The 19851-nt window shown below is 41.1% G+C and overlaps 1 protein-coding gene across 1 annotated transcript in view; it reads right to left on the bottom strand.

The window, feature by feature from the left end:
• Positions 1–524: 524 nt before the first annotated feature.
• Positions 525–19851, bottom strand: part of UROC1 (urocanate hydratase 1) — a 43713-nt gene continuing 24386 nt past the window's right edge. The window contains exons 14-20 of the mRNA XM_009981672.2: positions 19382–19503; positions 14711–14781; positions 13651–13749; positions 11516–11615; positions 8626–8707; positions 2087–2186; positions 525–665 (exon numbers count right to left, since the gene is read on the bottom strand). Of these exons, the coding sequence (XP_009979974.1) occupies positions 525–665; positions 2087–2186; positions 8626–8707; positions 11516–11615; positions 13651–13749; positions 14711–14781; positions 19382–19503 (715 nt within the window). The remainder of the gene's footprint in view (positions 666–2086; positions 2187–8625; positions 8708–11515; positions 11616–13650; positions 13750–14710; positions 14782–19381; positions 19504–19851) is intronic.

Raw genomic sequence — 19851 nt, 5'->3', positions numbered from 1 at the left:
TTACGGCAATATAGAAAAGCTTGATCTAGCACATGTGATACCAGTACAGCTTCCACCAGCTGAAGAATAAGTTTGTTTACACACCCACATGTTTGGCTACTGGATTTCATGGCTCTTTGCTTACGCAAAGCAGCAGACTCCGAATTAGAATGAGGAGTTCTAATTTCCATTCCACATTTGATCTACCAGACCTAAAAGTCTCCATAATTTATGAATTATCAGGAATAAGTGGAATTTTTTTATTATTATTTAATTTTCAGGGACAAAATTCCAGTTCCTTTCCTTACAATTAATAGTTTCTTATTGCAAACATTGTTCCAAATATGTTAGTGAAAAGATTGTTCCTGACATCAGTGGACCCGTCACAGACACAGGTTTGCCCCATTAACAAGTTAAATGGGAAAAAAAGAACTTACATGGAAGAGACATTTGCAATGCTTTTATCGTTTGGTCAGAGTAAAGCAGGATATCAGGCAAGCAACTTCAAATGTATCCGCAAGGACAACATTGCACTAGGAATACCATTAATGTTTCAGGGCTTGCTCCAAGATGTTCTCATCCACCACCTTGTGAGGGAGAGTCACCTTCAGTGTGGCATTCTCTTTCATTGCTTGGCAGATCGTTTCGTAAGCGTAGCCATTACCCGACCAGCAGCGTCTGGCGACCTGTCAGACCAGAAAATCAGTGGGTGTAAAAATCGTACATTTCTCTTCCCGCATCCATCTTGCACAAGATTTGTGCAAACACTGGCACCCCAATTTCGCGACAATAAATCTTTCAACCTCCTGCCAGTTTCTAGTTTCCTTACTGATTTGGAAGTAAATTTTGTAATACATACTTCATTTTTTTCATGAGTAGTATTTGGATACACTGGGTACATTTCCATGCAGAAACATAACATTGGACAGATAACATTGGTAGAGCCAGCTACCTTATAAACTTTACAAAATTCTCTCACTGAAAATAATTGTGCACTCCATCCTGACTCTGTAAAACTAGCACTTGCTTTAGATAACGGTATCATTTAAGCAATCAATGCTTTTGTAGTGGGATAAATATTTAAAAACGAGAATGTCACTCAACGCATTTTCAAACTATGAAATCCAGGAGTCAAATTCTCAGCCAGCACACAAGAATGAAACTTTTTGGACAGCCAGGGAACCGGTAAATACCTCTTCCAACATCAAAGCTCTGCATTTTGATCTGCCCAAGCAAGATTCCCCAGATGAAAAAAGATCAAGATGTGGCACAAAGGAAATAAGCCCTTCCTTCTATTCAATGCCCTAACAAATCTCTATTATGAATTGCAAATCAGTGTCTGAAATAGTCAAGCTCAAAAGTGTTCCAGAAAGAAAATACTTATGTTTTAAGTTAGCAAAATATTTAAGCATATGATTAATGTAAGCCTAGTAAGTTCCCAGGAGGGAACAGCTAGCAGTAACAGCTAGAAATGACCTTTCAAATTAACAACTCAGTTTCCCTGCTACTCACCTATGATTATTCCTGGCAGTATATTTTCAAAGGTACAGTCCAGTTTCTTTCCAGTCTTGTATATAATACAAGTAGCATTCTCAGATTGTCCTTTTTCAACATGTGTGTGGAGGAATGGGGTATTTGCTTGGAATAAATCAAAGCAGCAAAAGATGTACTGGGTTTTTAATAGGCTCTTTGTGTGTGTGTAAACTATTGGGCTCTAATATGTTGTAAAGTCAGAGGGGGTGGTCCCAACACTTTACAGTAAGTTTCTTACCCAATAATTATTTGGCCTCTTTTACTGACTTAAAAGTCCTTTGAAGTCGGTCGGAGAAAAAAACAACCAAACAAAACAACTCATTGGCTCTAGTGGAATCAGGTTCATAACCACCTGTATTAGAAGCAGTGAATAGAATGAGACACTTGGGCCATTAGGACTATTCCTGGAACACACAAAGACAGATCCCAAAAACTCCTGCCTGAGCACTCATACTCCCAATCAGTTAAAAAGACTAGAAGCACTATAAATATATAGGAACCTGAACACCTAAATAAACATAGTCCCAGTGGCAGGAAGATATTAAAATGAACATAAATAATGAGCTTTGCTTACTCCATTGGAAACATCCCAGCTGAGCATCATCTTAGCCCGTTCTTCAGCCTCTGTGGACCCATCCAATACCAGGCCAAATCCCCCATTGATCACTTCACCCCTAAAAAAAATGTAAACGTAAGAGAATTAAATCAAAATAATTCAAACCAATCCCACAAAATTCACAGGAGTTAATTTGTTCAGTTGCACTGCAACAAGAAGAATGATAACACAGAAATGGTGCTGAATAAGAGACACTATCAGTGACCTTTAATACTTACAAAAAAAAAAAAAAAAGGAATTCAGCAGGGCAAAGGCCTAGTTTACTGACCTGCAGCAAACCTATTCCACCTTTCTTGTAATGCCCAGCTATCAGTCAGTACCTGCTCCAAGCAGGAGTGCCCAAAATTAAGCTTGTGCTGCATCTCCTGAGATTGCACGCTGTACTGACTCCAGAAATAAGTAAAGAACAGTTAGCACTTCTGATGGGCTGGAGAGTTACCTATCTCAGGGTATTTTTAAAGGTTAAGCTGTTCGTGTTTGCTACACTAGAGCCTGCCATATAGATAGGTTCATAAGGAGGACCGTGTACTTATTGAAGCAGACAGATGGATCTATTTATACTCTTGGGACAAATAAGAGAGCATAAGTATTTTATTAAAAAAGTGTTAACCACCACTTAATGCACATCTGCCTCAATCATTTCAAAAACATTCATTCATTTTGTATGAGATGCATAGATATTTAAAGACATCAGTGCCAACTTTTCAGGAAGCAGACTTATTGGCAGAAGAACAACAGAAATATGTTAAAACTTACAGATTATGCTTGGGAGAAATACCAGTCTGGTTTTATAAGGACAGGGAAAACACGTAGAACAAAACATCTTGTCTGACTTCAGAGTCTGGCCTGCTCAAGTTCCTGTTTCATTGCATATGGTGAGTAACGGTGAATGCAGTTGGATAATTATCTATTGCTGTAAAAATCTATGAGAGTTCTGGCATTATAACTCAGCATCAGCAATACCTGAGGGACTGGGCATATCATACAACAACACATGATATGAGAGATTACTAACGGAGTTCCATGGAGGCAGGATTTTGTCCTGATTTTATAATTATATAATGAATAAGTTCACAAAATGTACCTAGAATAACATCAGACATATCCATGAATCAGAGAGGAGTTAGGTGTCTGCCAGTCCAGAAAGGAATTGTTTCTTACTGTATATTTTCTAGCAGTAACTTGAGCTTCTCAGGCAATGGTGAAGTGAGGCTACATTGGAGCCTCACAGACCTGAGATCTACTTCCTGAAACTAGAACTCACATTTTCTCATTTTCAGTGCAACTTATCCGATGTTAATTCCCCCTCACTAGTTATGTACACTACCCATGTGCTAAGCAGGACCCTATCACATAGCTGAGCACAGAACTCAGAGCTCCAGATCTCACCATCATGGTACCATTCTGTGAATTCCCTCAACTTTACCATTATTAGATATATCATTATTACAAATACTTTTCCTGTTGAGAGGCACAGCTTTCTTGAAACTGACAGTTCTTACAGAAGAATGTCAGTGAATGAATCAATTTCTTAAAGATAAGAGGAAAATTTGAAACAAAGTCACATTTTCAATTGAGATGTTTGAATATTGTAAGCTCTGACTCTTCAAAATAAAACATTTCTTTTTCATTGTCACTGTCAACACTTCAGCATGGAATTTAATTCCTAGGATCTCTTTACAGTGTGAAATCTTTTAGTTGTGCTCTTAGTCTCATTTTGGGGTGAAAACAAACATCTGCATTTCTTCCAAATTCTACTTTTTTTAATAGCTCGTGTTGTTACTGTCTTCTCCAAAAGCAGGGACCAGACTGGATGACAACATTACAAATGTAATTATGTCAAGTCCGGGGAGAGTTACGTCACCATACTCTGCTGCTTCTGCTTTCACAAATCAAATTAGCACTATTCTTTACTGTCAAAGTACCAAGCTAGAGTACACTTATGAACTTCAGTGATGCCATTGCAATGTGATCAGGATCACAGAATGAGCTCACCTCAAGACAGCCTATTGGCAATATCAGACAATAAGAAAATCAGACCTCTGGACCTGTTCTTTATAAAGATATTCCATACAGGAAGATGATGTTCCTTCAGTGGCAAAGATTCCCTCTGTGCACAGCATCCCAAAGAGCATCCTTTGAAGCTTAGGTATGAACAGTGAGTGTCTGATCTCACTTGCACTCCATAAATTTAGAGTCTCTCCATCGATGTCCATGGAGTTACTCCAGTGTAAATCAGAATCACTCATGAGAATCTGTCCTACTGTCTAAAAATCACTCATAAATTAAACGCCAATGTTTGTTAGGATGGATTTTCTAGCAAAACCGCTCACTTCTAAAGGGGAGCTCTCTGCCTTCATTAGCATTGGGTCACATTTTCAGGTAATTAAAGAAACATGTGGCATTTTGACCTAAACTACCTCCTATAATTTCCAGATGTCTCCTCCTAGGGTGATCAAAGAAAACAAGGCCTCTCTCACAATCAAGATGTCACACTGTCAACAGTGCAGTTCGATTCTTAAATTGTTTCTGCCTTTTTGTTGCTACACGTTACTCAGGCTCCGTGCTAATAAACAGGCAGCAAGAAATGAATAACATTCACTTGCTGTAATTATAGTCAAGACTATGTTAATCTTAAGTCTCTCAAATAGCACATGTGATGCAGATTCCAGCTAAATAAATATTAATCCTGCTTTTTCTTTGTCCCACAAGGCTAAAGCACAGAAAAACCAAAGCAGGTAAAAGGCACTTCTCCGGTCTCATAGGGAAGACACGGCAGATCTGTCAGCAGTTCCAGGCAAGCCCAGCCTCTGTGGGAGGACCAGTACCTGAACACAGTGCAATCGCCTGTTTCGGAACTCCCTAAACAGAAACGTCATAGTTGCCAACAACAACTTGATTTCTCTCTAATCATGTGTATGTTTGTTTATAAATATATATATATAAAAGAATATATTTATATAAGCTTCCACATGCACTTTCCCAATTCCAGATCAGCTCATGACGAAAATTTTACCAGGCGCATGGAGATTTCTTTATGGCAAAGTCAGCTGATTTTTTAGCACTCCAGAGAAAACACAGCGTCCTAAAACCTAAAGGCATCTGTCTCTTCCAGGTGAAGAAAGTAATTTGTTATGGTTAGGGGTTGGTTTTGCTTCTTTTGCCACCTTTAAATTATTCTTCTCTTTCTCCTTAGAAGGTAAAGGCGTGCAGCACTTTAACTAGCCAGGGTGGTGCTGTGATTAGTTAAGCCGAGCAGAACCACCTGTCTGCCGTGGCTTTTGGGGGCTCTCCAGACCATGGCATCTAATGACATGACATTGTTACCACATCTGAGTCTCAGCATGGTGACTTAAGCCTCCTGCAGAGACAGGCCTGATTTTCAGGCTCTGCATTCTTCACTGAAGCACAGTAATTTAATCACAGAGGGCTATGACTGCTCCAAGAACAAGGTGAGCAGATACTGTTCCACAATGACGAGCCACCAAATAGCCGTAGGAAATGCCAGAAAGGCTAACCAAACTCTGTTTTTCCATTGATATTTTGATTGCAGTGAATAGCCACATGCTAATTTTCTGATGCTTTACACAAATGACAGCACCTCTGCTCTGCCTTGGGGAAGAGCTGCTAAAGATGTAACTCCACTTAACAGCTAAAACAATATAACTGAAATTGCAGTGTGGCCAGTGCCAGTTTTCCAGAAGTAAGGGCAGTCTCACCATTCAGCCAATCTCTTTTTGAATTGCTCAGAGGGCTAGAAACATGCAGGAGGGATTGGCCTTACAGAGGCCAGAAAGAGATAGGGAATATGATCATTTCATAGAGTCATAGAATGGTTTGGGTGGGAAGGGACTTCAAAGATCGCCTAGTTCCAACCCCCCTGCCATGGGCAGGGAAACCCTCCACTACACCAGGCTGCCCAAAGCCTCATCCAGCCTGGCCTTGAACACTTCCAGGGATGGGGCATCTACAACTCCTCTGGGAAACCTGTTCCAGTGCCTCGCCTCCCTCAGAGTGAAAAATTTCTTCCTTATATCTAACCTAAATCTCCCCTCTTTCAGTTTAAAGCCATTGCCCCTTGTCCTATCACTATATGCCCTTGTAAAAAGCCCCTCTCCAGCTTTCCTGTCACCCCCTTTAAGTACTGGAAGGCTGCAATAAGATCACCCTGGAGCCTTCTCTTCTCCAGACTGAACAGCCCCAACTCTCTCAGACTGTCTTCATAGCAGAGGTGCTCCAGCCCTCGGATCATCTTCGTGGCCCTCCTCTGGACTCGCTTTAGCAGCTCCATGTCCTTTTTGTGTTGGAAACTCCAGAGCTGAACACAGTATCACCTCCCTCGACCTGCTGGCCACGCTCCTTTTGATGCAGCCCCGGATACGGTTGGCTTTCTGGGCTGCCTGCACACATTGCTGGCTCATGTTGAGCTTCCCATCAATCAGCAATCCCAAGTCCTCTTCCTTAGGGCTGCTCTCAATCCATTCTTCACCCAGCCTGTATTTGTGCTTGGGATTGCCCTGACCCACGTGCAGGACCTCGCACTTGGCCTTGTTGAACTTCATTAGGTTCTCACAGACCCACCTCTCCAGCCTGTCAAGGTCCCTCTGGATGGCATCCCTTCCCTCCAGCGTGTCCACAACACCACACAACTTGCTGTCATCTGCAAACTTGCTGAGGGTGCACTCGATCCCACTGTCCATGTCGCCAAAGATGTTAAATAGCACTGGCCCCAGTACTGACCCCTGAGGAACACCACTCGTCACTGGCCTCCACCTGGACATTGAACCGTTGACCACAACTCTGAGTTCGACCATCCAGCCAATTCCTTATCCACCAAGTGGTCCATCCGTCAAATCCATGTCTCTCCAGTTTAGAGACAAGGATGTTGTGTGGGACAGTATCAAATGCTTTGGATAAGTCCAGGTAGATGATGTCAGTTGCTCTTCCCCTATCCATCAGTGCTGTAACCTCATCATAGAAGGCCACAAATTAGTCAGGCAGGATTTGTATCCTTTGAATTAAGCATCATCGATGCACAGAACATTTGTTGCATAAGTGATTATTTTAGCTATTCTAATTATCAATTATCATAAAAATATTCAAAATATTTTCACAACATGTAGTGAAAAGTTATTTTCTTTGCTTGTGTTTCATAAGCAGATATTTCAAAAGGTTAAACTCAGCCAAGGCCATCCAGACAAATTTAGCCTGCTGCTTTCTCTGGAGGCTGAGACTGAGATGACCAGAGTAAGCAGATATTTTGGTACATATTTTCCACTCAGAATTATGGAAGTTGTGAATAAGATTCTGGCCACAGTGGGTGTTGCTGCTGAAATCAGTAAAGACAGATTTTCACTCCATGTGTCTAAGCCCTCAGAAAGCCTTCTTATCCCACTGCTCAGTTTTGCTCTCATGTACCTTCTATTCAGTAGTTACTTCACTGAAATCAAAAGAGTTAAAGTACAGGAGAGGGAATTCTCCATCTGACTTGAAGGGATATTTTCTAGATCCAGATCACCCGGATGAGTAATAATTATCATCAAATGTCTCTGAGGATAACATCTGCTACAAGTTCTTCAGCTTGCTGTTGTTGGCATATCCCAGACCTGGATAGAATAGGGAAGTGGGAGGGTTCACTACAGCATTTAATAGTGGGTTGCCTCCCTTTTGACTGGCAACACAACAAAATTAAGACATGACTGTAAATGGGAGAGGCTTTGCTGGACTATGCTGGAAAGAACAAACCAGAACTAAAGACCTTGGAGTGTGGCCAGGCTCTCCTTTTCCCTATATCTCTGCCAACACAGAGTAACCTTTCAGTGTCACATGAAGGAGGTTAATTTCCCTCTCTATATGTAATATTTACCTCATTCTGCATCTCAGTTTAGGTATTTCTCTTAGTTCTGCAACTTATTGTGAAGAAGGAGGTGTTTAATCAAGTCCTTGGCTGTGGTCTTTTCTGCTACCAGACACGAGCATGGGGAGAAAGACGACTTGGGGGGGGGGGGGTTTGCTGGCACCTGAGCTGTTTTGTATCAATAACCCCTCCTTGCACTTTAGCACATGGGCATTTATATTGGGGTCCTAAGGTCACAGATTTAAATACAGCTTAAGGGGAAACCTAAACATAATCCATCCACTAACACTCTGGCTGTGCATGTGTGAAGACAACTTTGGAAGTGGGATCTGTTCAAAAAGACCACGGCAGACTGTCCTTGTTTGGCAAATTAAGTTCTCCAAACTGTGCTGTGGCCAATGTCCAAAACACTTTTTCTAGACATACGGGCATTATTTTAAAAAGCCTCATACAACACCACACTTTACCTTATAACACATCCTTGCCTTCAAGCCCATCCTTCCCATGATCATGACACTGTGCTACTCCAGTAAGACACATCTTTTCTGCAGTTCCCCTCCTGTCTCTCCTCCCCACGTGCACACACAGCAGTGGTAACAGGATTCAGAGTCCAGCTTTAGAAACATAAGTAAGTTCTTACCAACCAACTCCACCACCGTTGTGCAATGCGACCCAGGTTGCTCCTCTGAACGCATCTCCTACAAAATTTTGTACCGCCATGTCTAGGAGGAGAGGAAAGGTGTTATAACTCTGACATGCTGCATTCGTTTTTTTGTTGTGCTGTTCACTCCTTCCACTTATACCTTGATTTTGGCTTTGTGAAGGCAGTGTTGCAGGCAACGTTTACTCACAGCTTCTCTCTCAGATATACACTGAGCATCTCATCCTTGGGAGGAACAGGCAAGAGATTTTCCTCCCTCTCTTTGCCCCTACACTGGAGAAAGCAAATGCCAATTTCACACCGTAGTTTGTGAGGACCCTGACACGTTCTGCGTTTGTGATCCAATTCAAGCAGTTGAAGAACCTACCCATCCTCAACTGGGAGATACCTCAGCATTGAGAGAAATGCAATCCTCTCCCTTCAGGATGCCTCAGTCATGGAAAAACAGGCTAGACATATCCATGTGGAGGGTTTCAAAATATGGGGGACACCTGGAAAACTACATACCTTACAAGTTCTCAGAAGCCTGAAGTATTTTCTGATCAGACTGCAGAGTTAATTTAGCCCTGTGCAGAAAGTCAGTCTAAAGCTAAGGAGTGGCATTTTGGGAACAAAGGTGGGACGAAAGTTATATTGGCCCCATTTCTCTGGACATGGGGGAATTTTACCCTGAACACGAACTGCTGGAATCACACAGGAGGTTTCTTTTGTTTTAAAAAAAGGGAAGAAAAAATAACGTAGTACACAAATGTAATTTGATTAATGTAAAATGCATGATTTCCACTGAAATGTTCACTAGAATTTTATATGTTCACTACAATTTGTGCTAAAGCACACCAGAGAGGCGGAAGTAGGTGCATGCAGAAGATAACAGGGTAAAACTTACTGAAAACATTTGTCCAGATTTAATTCAGGACAGATTTAATAGATCATTTGCTGTATTTTTACTAGCCAAAAATAAGAGACAAACAGCAATATCCCCACTAGCTACATTTTAAGTCCCACAGTCGTTATGTGTTTGATGGAAAAATGAGTTTACTTGAGCACTAATCTATGTTAAACCCTGTCAAAAGCCCCATTGTGGCATCTTTTATCTGGCATTATGTCACTTTAATAACCCAATTATCATAATTACAGTGCTGTCAAGAGAGAAAGGGAGAGATCAAAATCCCATATTCTAAAAATGTACAGATTTCTTTCCTCAGCCACTAGCATAAGAGTGGAGGTTGGGCAAGGAGCATGGCAAGTGGACTAACGATGTAATAACGTGCTGCTCCTTGGCTTCAGTAAAGGTCATTAACTGTGCAAACATCTGTGCTGAAATACACTTTGCAAAGCAGTGATGACACATGTTTCCCAAGGATCAGACTGAGATATTTACTGTAAAACAAAATGAGAAAGGCAAACTCTCTGGAATCCTGTGTGCTAAAGAGGAACTAATTTCACCTGAACCAGCTCAAATGTGGTGTTGAAACAACAGGAAAGAAGGGAGAGGAAGACCTACGATGTGAAATCAGCAGTCAATAGGCTTTACATAAGCCCTTAGAGAAGGCAAATGGTTCATGAAAGTCACAAAATGCAGAAAAACCCACAAAGCATGATGAGCAATGGGGTTTTAGCAAGCCTTATGCTCTCTTCTAGGGGCATTGCCTGAGGTTTACTTACATTGCTAAGCCCTTTGGTGGAGACATTACTTTGGATTGCTCTTCTCTGTGCAGCTGCACCATTTTCTCACAGCTGTCAGAACCAAACATTATTTGAAGCATCTATGCATCTGGCCTATTAGAACTGGCCAACATACTCAAAAAGTGTTGAAGTGGGACTGATAGACACAGCTAAAAAGCCTCATTTCATTAGGAAATCCAGTTAAGATAGCAGGGAACTCTTCTCCTTAAAATTGAGCCTTAATTTGGTTCTATTATGAATTCCCATAATGGAAGTAATTCAATATGCTTAGCTACCTCTATCATAATTTCTCCTTCTACAGCAGCTTGTATCCTCCAATCTCAAGCCACTTTGTGATTGTCAGTTCATGACATGTGGAAACACTACTGGGCTAAAGCTATTATCTTAATTTCCACTTTATGGATGGAAAATTGAGGATGGATTAGGTTAAAAATTGCTTAGTGCTTCATGTGTTTTTTTAGGTCTCCAATCTGATATTTCTTGGGTTTATTCCTCTAAAGCACCATTTCACAAACTTAAAAGCAGAGTTTTGTTAGCTCAGGTCAGGTGTGCAGAATTAAAGGCTCCTTTTGTATAGCAAGCCTACATGATTTGCCCACAGTCACACTGTAAGTGAGCAACAAGGCTTGGAGTCTAATCCAGAACGCCTGACTTCCATTCTTATGCTTTTACTATCGAAGTATGTTCCCTTATGACCAGAAAAGTTTCTTTCAGAAACTCTAGACTGCTTCCTTGAGTCCTCAGGCAATGAAATGAATGCAGCTGTGAATCTTTTTGCTTTAAGCAAAATACTGTTATAGATAGACCTGATTTTGATTTTGTGGATCCCAAGGAAATACAGCTATAATTCTGCTCAGATCACCTCTTTGAAACAGTGAGGTGCAAAATTAAAATCAAACAGAAGATACAGTCTTGAGACAGACTGCTCTCTGCTTACATTCAGGTAAATCTGGTACATCTTCACTGAATTTTCATTGTTGTCCTGGACGTCTTCTATTTAACTAGCTCCACATTCATGTCTGTATCACTATTAAAACCCTCAAAGCTTTTCAGGAAGTCTGATTAATTGGGATTTAAGGCTTAAACAAAAACATTTTTAAAATGTTGCCTAAAAAAAGCAATTTGTCCTTTAAAGCAATTTCCTTGTTTGCCCAGATAGACAAGCTTCAGCTGCTCTGCTGACCTGCACAAAAGGCTGATCCATCGTAAATGTTTGATGTTTCTCTGTAAGGACTGTCGGTCCCACTCACATCATGGTGATCTCTGCTGAGGACTACTGGAGCCTGCAAAAAGCCAAGGACAAGAAAATGGAATCCTTCATGGACTGTCAATGCTGAGGAACATAATTTGCTCAATTCACATCAATCATTTCAAACCCCAGCTTTGTCCCCTCTCCTAAACCCCTGAAACACATTATCTGCCTGCTATTATTTATTATAAGACATTTGTTCACGAAAGCCATCACCCTTTCATAACTAAGTACAAAAGCTTGTTTTTATGCCAATGGCATCCTCAAGGGAAGGCAGGGAGAATAGAGGAAGCAGTATGGTTATTTCATCTGAGCATTTCTCTGCTGAAATTTCAAAGAGATTTCAGTATGCAAAAATATTAATTAAAAATAGTTCTTGTTTCCTGTTGAAAATGAAAACTAACAGTAAGAAATTTTACACTTTTTCATTCTTTTGGGAGACTTCAAGACTAAAAATAAGTTAGCAATGAAAATCAGTGATTTCTTACAGCTCAAACAAGTCCATTCTTGATCTGGAATTTAACCGACAGTATAAACGTAGATTAGCTTGCAGGTCTTCATTATCATTTGCCATGCACAGGGTTCATAAAAGTGTCATTCACTCTTGGCATGGTGTGGTCTGGAATTAGTTGTCTGTTTTATGCTGGCAGTGAATTAGAAAATAATTGAAAATGGAAGGAGGCCTACAAGAAAGCTGCAGAGGGACTTTTTACAAGAACGTGTAGTGATAGGACAAGGGGCAATCGCTTTAAACTGAAAGAGGGGAGATTTAGATTAGATAGAAGGAAGAAATTTTTTACAATGAGGGTGGTAAAACACTGGAACAGGTTGACCGGAGTTGTTGTGGATGCCCCGTCCCTGGAAGTGTTCAAGGACAGGCTGGATGAGGCTTTGAGCAACCTGATCTAGTGGAAGGTGTTCCTGCCCATGGCAGGGGGGTTGGAACTAGATGATCTTTGAGGTCCCTTCCAACCCAAACCATTTTATGATTCTATGAGCTCCCAGCTTGCGAGAGGGGAATGGAGATTTACGAAAACAAAAAAGGGTGCAACAAAATCTGAAGGGCTTGGGAGTGTGACCTTGTCAGTCATAGCTCCAAGAGAGTGCTCTGTCTAGTCAGGTTTATTTTTTTAAGACTAACTTGCAGTGATGTGCATTTTGAATCCTGAGAAGGGTAACAGCATTTGAAATAATTTAACAAATATCTTCCAAGTAACAAAACCCATACCTTTCCTAGCTAGAATCCATTCTAACTTTTACTTGAGTTTGCTCCTGTAAAAGGCTAATTGTAATTCAGCTATAAAAGAGATGGAGATGAATGAGTGAACATGCCTTGGTCTGAAGCTGCAGTACCTGCGGCAAGTAATGGGTATAATTACTGAGCGGTGCCTTCAGCATTTTGATCCCTCAGGATGTCACGTTGCCCACCTACCTACAGTACTCATGAAGAACTTAGGAAATCCCTATACGATCTTGCCCATGGTATGTACTTTTACCATCACCACATACGGTCAGTGGGATTTTACTCAGATGAGTAAGATACTAGTCATTATGCTCCAGAGTGGCATCACCGACCCTAACAATTTCCTTCATTCACGTATGCAATGCAAATGAAAATTGACTGCAGAGCTGGCTGTAGCCATAACATGGCCGAAAGTGAGGGACAGAGGGTAAGAAGCACTGGGCAGTGACACAGTCTCGTCACATTTAATGTTTGGGGCACTACTAAGGAGTTACAGTCTCTGCCTTGTGTTTTTGGCAAATCACAGCAGGATATGTTATGCTTGTAGATGCCCAAGTAGAAAATAAGGCAGATTCCCAACAGGAAATAAAAGGTAGCATATTTCATAGAGTTTCTGAATTTGTCTCTCTTTTATTACAGAGTGCAATACTGGTGACAGGCAGAGAGGAGGACTGAGCTCTAATAACATGCTAACAGAATACTAGTCTGATGTAAACAGCAGGCACCTCTGCTCTCACTGGTTGAAGCTTTCTCCTTTCCCACCTGCCACCCCAGTCTCAGATACTAAACACAATTACCGGACTGTATAAAGACAAAAAAGACAAACCTTAATCCTTCCTTCAGAAATCGCTCGATTAATAGCCACGGCTATAGACACACGACCCCTCTGATCAGAATATAAGATTCTAGCTTGAGAGCCAACAACCTGGAAAATAAAATGCCAGAGCGATAAGGTTCTCTGTGCAACTGGCTTATCTTCAGGCCCCAGACAAATGAAGTCACAGGATTGACCCCTTCTGTAGGAAAAAGTGCAGATTATTTCTTCATCAACATCCAGCTTCCAGAAAAAAAGAAATTAAAGTGCCTATTTGAATCGAGTTTTATCTCCACTCACACAATCAGTGAGATGTATTTCTGTATTCAGCTGCTACTGTCCAATAAATCCCACTTTTAAAATCAACCTGATTGCTAGGCTATAATCCTCCTATCAACAAATCCCTTATCAACAGTCGAGAAACAGAGATTTGGAACTTGCGATGGTGGGCTGGAAGGGAAGAGAAATATGGAGACAAAGAATGGCAAAGAACATCTGTCCTGCAGAGCTATGCTTCTCTCCAGCTTTTACCCCATAGATCAATCTGGCTTCCAAATGAGGAGAGCACATGTAGCCCTACAGTGTTACCAGTTAGCTTCACAGTGAAAGCCTGCCCTAAAAGAAAAACAAAGGATGCTTCACTGGCATCCTACTTCACACAGTGCAAAAGGATGGCAGATCTTTGGTTTCATCACCTGTTTTGAAAAGGGTCCTGGGAACTGCAGGCATGAAGAAGCTGGGCCAAAGCAATGCCAAGAAGGATGTTTTGAATAGCACTCTGAAAGAACAGTAGTTACAAATAAGGTGGAGGGTGAATCACTGACTTGTTTCACTCCAGATATAAGCCTACATATTGCTGGATTATTTGAACATTTCCAGATGAGGAAGTGAAGGGAAAGAACTGCTTCAGCTCACCCCGAAATCCTGCTGTTGAGAGATATTTAAGTTCTCAGCCCCCGGCGTTACAGCCAGTGTTTTCATTCACACCCATTCCTGCTTGTCACTCCAGCATTCAAAAACCACGTTGTGGACCAGGAGCAGTCACACATGCTGAAGGAGATTGTGCACTTACCAAGCTGTGCCTGCCAGCTTCCTGAATCCAACGGATGTTGTCATGGTACTGCTGCTTCACAGATGTGCTCACTTGCAAGAGAAAGCAAGAAAGAAAAGAGGTCTTGAAAACGAATGTGATATGCTCAAATTTAATTTAATTCATCTGACAGCACTAGGAAGTCAGATTCTGCTCTCAGATACAAGCACGCATATAGGAAATGCTATACAGAATCCTCCAGCTGATGCAGGAACCAGTATCATATATTTAGAGGGAGGTATGAGATATCATCCAGGAGACAGCTGGAAGGGTAATTCTCATTCAGATCTTCAGTAAACTAAACTAAACCTTGAAATATGTGTTACATGTACTATTCATTTTTGGTCACCTGGCTTGCTGCCTACTAAATGCCCAATCTCTTCCCGAGCCTTTGCTAAATTAGTAGCTTTAGCAAACTCCATGACATTGTGTACTACAGCCCATTCTTGCACCAGGTAGTAAATAACTCCTTTGAATCAGGCAGCAGAAATTCTCAGAAGCAGCTGGCAATACATGAGGATAAATTACGCCAGTGCTGGGGTATAGATTTACAGTGCAGAAGTTGCTCTGTACTAAATGGTCCACATGAATGTTTTTATCCCAGGATAAAACTGAGGTCTCATCCTACAAACTGATGTATGTTGCCTGGCGTTACTATGGAGCACAAACTGCATAGAAACAGTTCTTAAGGAGTAGCTACTTCATGTGTAAATCCACCCTACGCCTCATTTCAATAGATACATTGTTATATAGGAAAAGAATGATATATAATGGTTTTATATTCTCCAGCTTCTCCTCTCATTTCTATCTGTGCCATTCCATCTCAATCAGCCAAACCAAAGAGGAGGAGGAAGAATAAAAACATCTGAAGTGAAGGACAGTGAAACATGGAATGTATCAAGTCAGATACATGTTGAGCTCAGTGCAATCAGCTGCCTCCAAAGGCATGGCATCATCTATAGCAAGTGATTAACAAATGGGAGAGGCAGAGAGGGGATATGGAATGGGACGGAAATGTTGTCCTGCTGCCTTAAATTTGGGGGCTTTTACGGTTACGCCTTTCCACACAGGCTGAGTGTGAGCTCAGATGAGGTTACAGCAGCTGAAGTTGCTGCCTGGGGGCTCTTCCTCTACCGGCTAAGCTATGCCACCCTACCTTGTGCCGAGAGACGGGGTCAGCTACCAGGGCTCAGCTGCCATGTGGCAACATGCTAAGCCACATGACTTGCTCATGCATTGGAGCTTCAAGTTACAATCATTTCTGCAGATGCCAAGATAGCATGTTCCCCATTGCTTTGCAGCTCTCACCCATTCTCAAGTCAAATTATTATGTACATACAACTTATGTTTGAAAGTCAGTCAAACTGGAGAAACTGCACACTGCTAACTTGAAATTGTCCCTGGTAACTGAGAAGAATGTTTAGACTGTCTTTCTACTAGGCAATATGTCAGCAATATACATCGTAAAATGAGAAAAAGGAAAGAGGAAAAGGCAAGATACTCATATTTAATCTGGGTTAAACACATTGTTAAAGGGAAATGTAAAATATGCTTATTCCTGCAGAGGCAGGCCTTCCATACAGAGAGTTTTAATGATCCTAAGAAGACTTGTCAGTGCTTTAGGAGCTGGGTCCAAGTAATCGCTTCTAAACACTGCAACAAGGATTAATGTGCCACCTCTTAGCTTCACAGGGAGTGAAAGATGAAACATCTGCTAGTGCTGTCCTAGTAAGATTGTAGTGCCATTCATAAGCTTTAAGGAAGCATCTTCCAAAAAGTAATGGGCAGTATTCATTAGGTTATTATAGACATTTAATGAGAGTTTACAGGAGTTACTCTAGATAACCAATTAGAGAACGTGTTTCTTTCTACCACTTTTATAAGCTATCCCAGAGAGTACTTACCATATTTTATATTCCACAGTGCACAGCCTTACAGAAAAGATCTTACTGTCTGTTAATTATATAGACCATATTCAAAAGACAAGCCAGATGAGAATATTGGCTACAAGGACATATCTCAACACAGCACATCTGTCCCTCCCAGCCAGCTCCAACAAACAATCATATTCTCTGTCCTAAACTGTGGTGCGTCCAAAGCTGGATTTCATCAGTTATCCCTGGGGAAGTGAAGAATTCTCCCTTTGCTTAGTCTTACTTTTTGCAATTTAAAAAAAAAATAAATCTGACAGCTCTTTCTCGAAAGACCTTAACTTTAGAGCAGCTCCATGCATCTCGTCTGCTAAACTGCTGCCTCCACCTCCCCATTCCAACAGGAATACGTTTTGAAGTCAGGCAAGGTACTGTGCTGCTTCTGGTATTTCATGGGCCTTTGTACTTATTTAGAGTTTAGAAGATAGTAGAAAGCATTGTGTACTCAGAGGATAGTCCTCATCGTGACAGAGATTGGCTGCCTTTGCTCTTGGGAGATTTGTGTTGTTGTTATGCATCAGCTCAGCCTTCAAACTACCACAGAGGTCATAAATCCACGTTACACTCCAATCATCAGTGCTGCAACTCTTGTGCAAAGGCTAAATTAAAAGCTCACACACCTTAGGAGTGAAAGTAGATAATAAAACTACATAGGACTTTTTCACAGTCTGTGAAGTTTAAGCACAAAAATTCATCTCCACAAAAGAATGGTTAGCACTCGACTCAAGGTCAGGTCAAAAGTTTAGACTTGGAATGCAATGGGATTCAGCTCCGCAGAGTTTTCACTCAGCCTTCATAACAGATTCTTTTATAAAATTCAAAGGTATGTTCAGATTTTAGATATATATGTGTGTGAAGATATCCAGAGCCTAGAATTTGGTCCAAGTCCAGGTCCCATAGGAGGTGGACTGCAAGTGGAATACTCAGGAACATGAATCCACAAATGGCTGTTTATTTTCAGTGCAAATTCTGCTTTCATTTCTCTTTGAAATCCTATTCCCATTGTCCTGCCAAATTCAACAGCAAATCCAATAATAGCCTTTCCCTTAAGTCTGTTTTCACCTGTTGGGATTTTTTAAATGTAATTTTTCATTTAAATTAAGAATATACATGCAAGAGTTCAATGCTTTTTGTCTGTGGAAGAGACTTCTTTCCCAGATTTACACTACCATCTATATAAACACCCACATACTATTGTACACACAGTAACTGATTCATTTCCTAGTCTTGCAATGCCAACCATCCAAAGGCCCTGCCTTAGTTCAATCCTGCGAGATGACTGGAGATTGCAGTACATGGCAGAAAAAAACGCTGCAAATTAAGATAGATCCAGTGCTACAGTATTGGGTTTCACCCTCCTTCAATTAAGCTGAGGGACCAGGTTTAAAAACGTGAAAGTTTCAATACCCATAGAAGAGGGCAGGCACTTCTGGGTCATTGCACAAAAAAACACCTCATGCTGCAGTGCTATTTCTTTAAGATGACTCATAAGGAAAGTTTAGGGGAGAATAGACAGAACTAAGGACCTTGCAGGGTCAGACCCACTCCATCAACAGTTCACCTCTTGAGAGGAAGAGGAGACTGGACACCAGCCTTACATTATAGGAAGAAAACAGTAGTTTTGTTTTAAATGACAGACATATCTGAATGTGGTACGTCCTTTTCAGAAATACCACTCTAGATCCTTGCAATGCTAACTGTTCCAGAACAAACAGGAGAGCATTCAAAATTTTCACGCTCCTATTCGTATTTCAATGATGTCTTTCATGAAAGAAGAAACAAATACTTCAGTATTACCAGATTAAAGTATTATGCTCTCCTTCCCTTAAAAAATTATTTGGATTTGTGGTTGATTTCCTTCTGATGCCTTCCTTGATTCTGGGAAGCACAAAGCTCCACTCTGTGGAAACAGAAGAGCTGAGGGACTTCAGTGCTAGGGAACAATGACACTTAAGTCTTTGAGTCTGCTGTCCAGCTACTGTAAAAGCAACAAACAAAGGGAAAGTAGTAGGGCCTTCCACTGCAGTCCGGGAGATTAAGATTCATGTTTGCTAACAAAAGATTAGCTTTGCCTCAGTTCCCATTCTTAAGCAGGGGATGACAGTTAATAGCCGACTTTCAGGGTAGAGTAGCAAATAGAACCTTGCAAATATTCCAGATTCGTTCCACCAGTGGGTAGAAACAGCTGCAAATTTACTAGCAAATTACAAAAAAAGAAAGACTTCAGAATTGTAATCACAAATAAATGACACTGGATGGAGCACCACACCCATGAAACCTGGGTTTCCTGCCACTGATCTGCTTGCTGGCCTCTTAAACCGCCCCCCCCCTTAGATTCCCATGCCTCATCTACCTGTGAGACAGGGCCAAAGCAATTTATACTCTTAATTTATTAACTCTTTTAAAAAATTCTTGGAGACCTAATGAGGAAAGATACTGTTTGCCTTAAAGGTTCAAGGTAACAAAGTGCATGAAAATCTACAACAAATGAAAATGCTCCTAGCCAAAATTGCAACAATAACTTTGGGATCAGTAACCTCTCTAGATTGTGTTTTTATATTCTACCTAGTGGTTACGCTCCTTTTGGAGTTTGGAGAACAGTGAGATTTCCTGCCCCTGTACAACAGGCAAAAGAGTGCTTTCTACAGTTTCAGCCAAAAGTTATCACAGATAGCTCTCCTTCTCTCCCCAAAAGCACCAAGTGATTGGAGCATGGGATTACCTCCCTGACGTATAGTGTCTTCCAGCACAGCCATGGCAATTGAGTCAGTGGTAGCAAGATCCTGTGGGTCACCTGAGGTACACACCCAGCGGAATGGCCCAAATCCCAGGGAAAAAATGTCCCTGAAAAGAGAACATGTTTCATTAAGAGATGGTTGAAATTCTTTCCTTATTTATCCTGGCTGCTAGCAGTGCTTTTCTTTCATTAGCTGGAGACAGAAGAATTTGAAACATTTTTAATGAACTAATCTAAACAGAAGCATCAGTGACCATTAATTGAGAAATTAAACAGTGCTGTTTCATGCAGCCATCAACTGGTGTACAAAAATGCAATCAGGCCAGAATTTTGATAGGAATGTTGGGCAGTTCAATCAAACAAGTGCGTCATCAGACAAATTGCCATTTTTCTTTTGTTTCATCAAATATATTCTCCCTGCTGCCTGGTCCTTTCGTGCTAGCCTACCTAGGCTA

Source organism: Tauraco erythrolophus, chromosome 12 (genome assembly GCF_009769465.1).
Source record: "Tauraco erythrolophus isolate bTauEry1 chromosome 12, bTauEry1.pri, whole genome shotgun sequence".
NCBI lineage: Eukaryota > Metazoa > Chordata > Aves > Musophagiformes > Musophagidae > Tauraco > Tauraco erythrolophus.
This window is presented reverse-complemented; position numbering and strand designations above follow the sequence as displayed.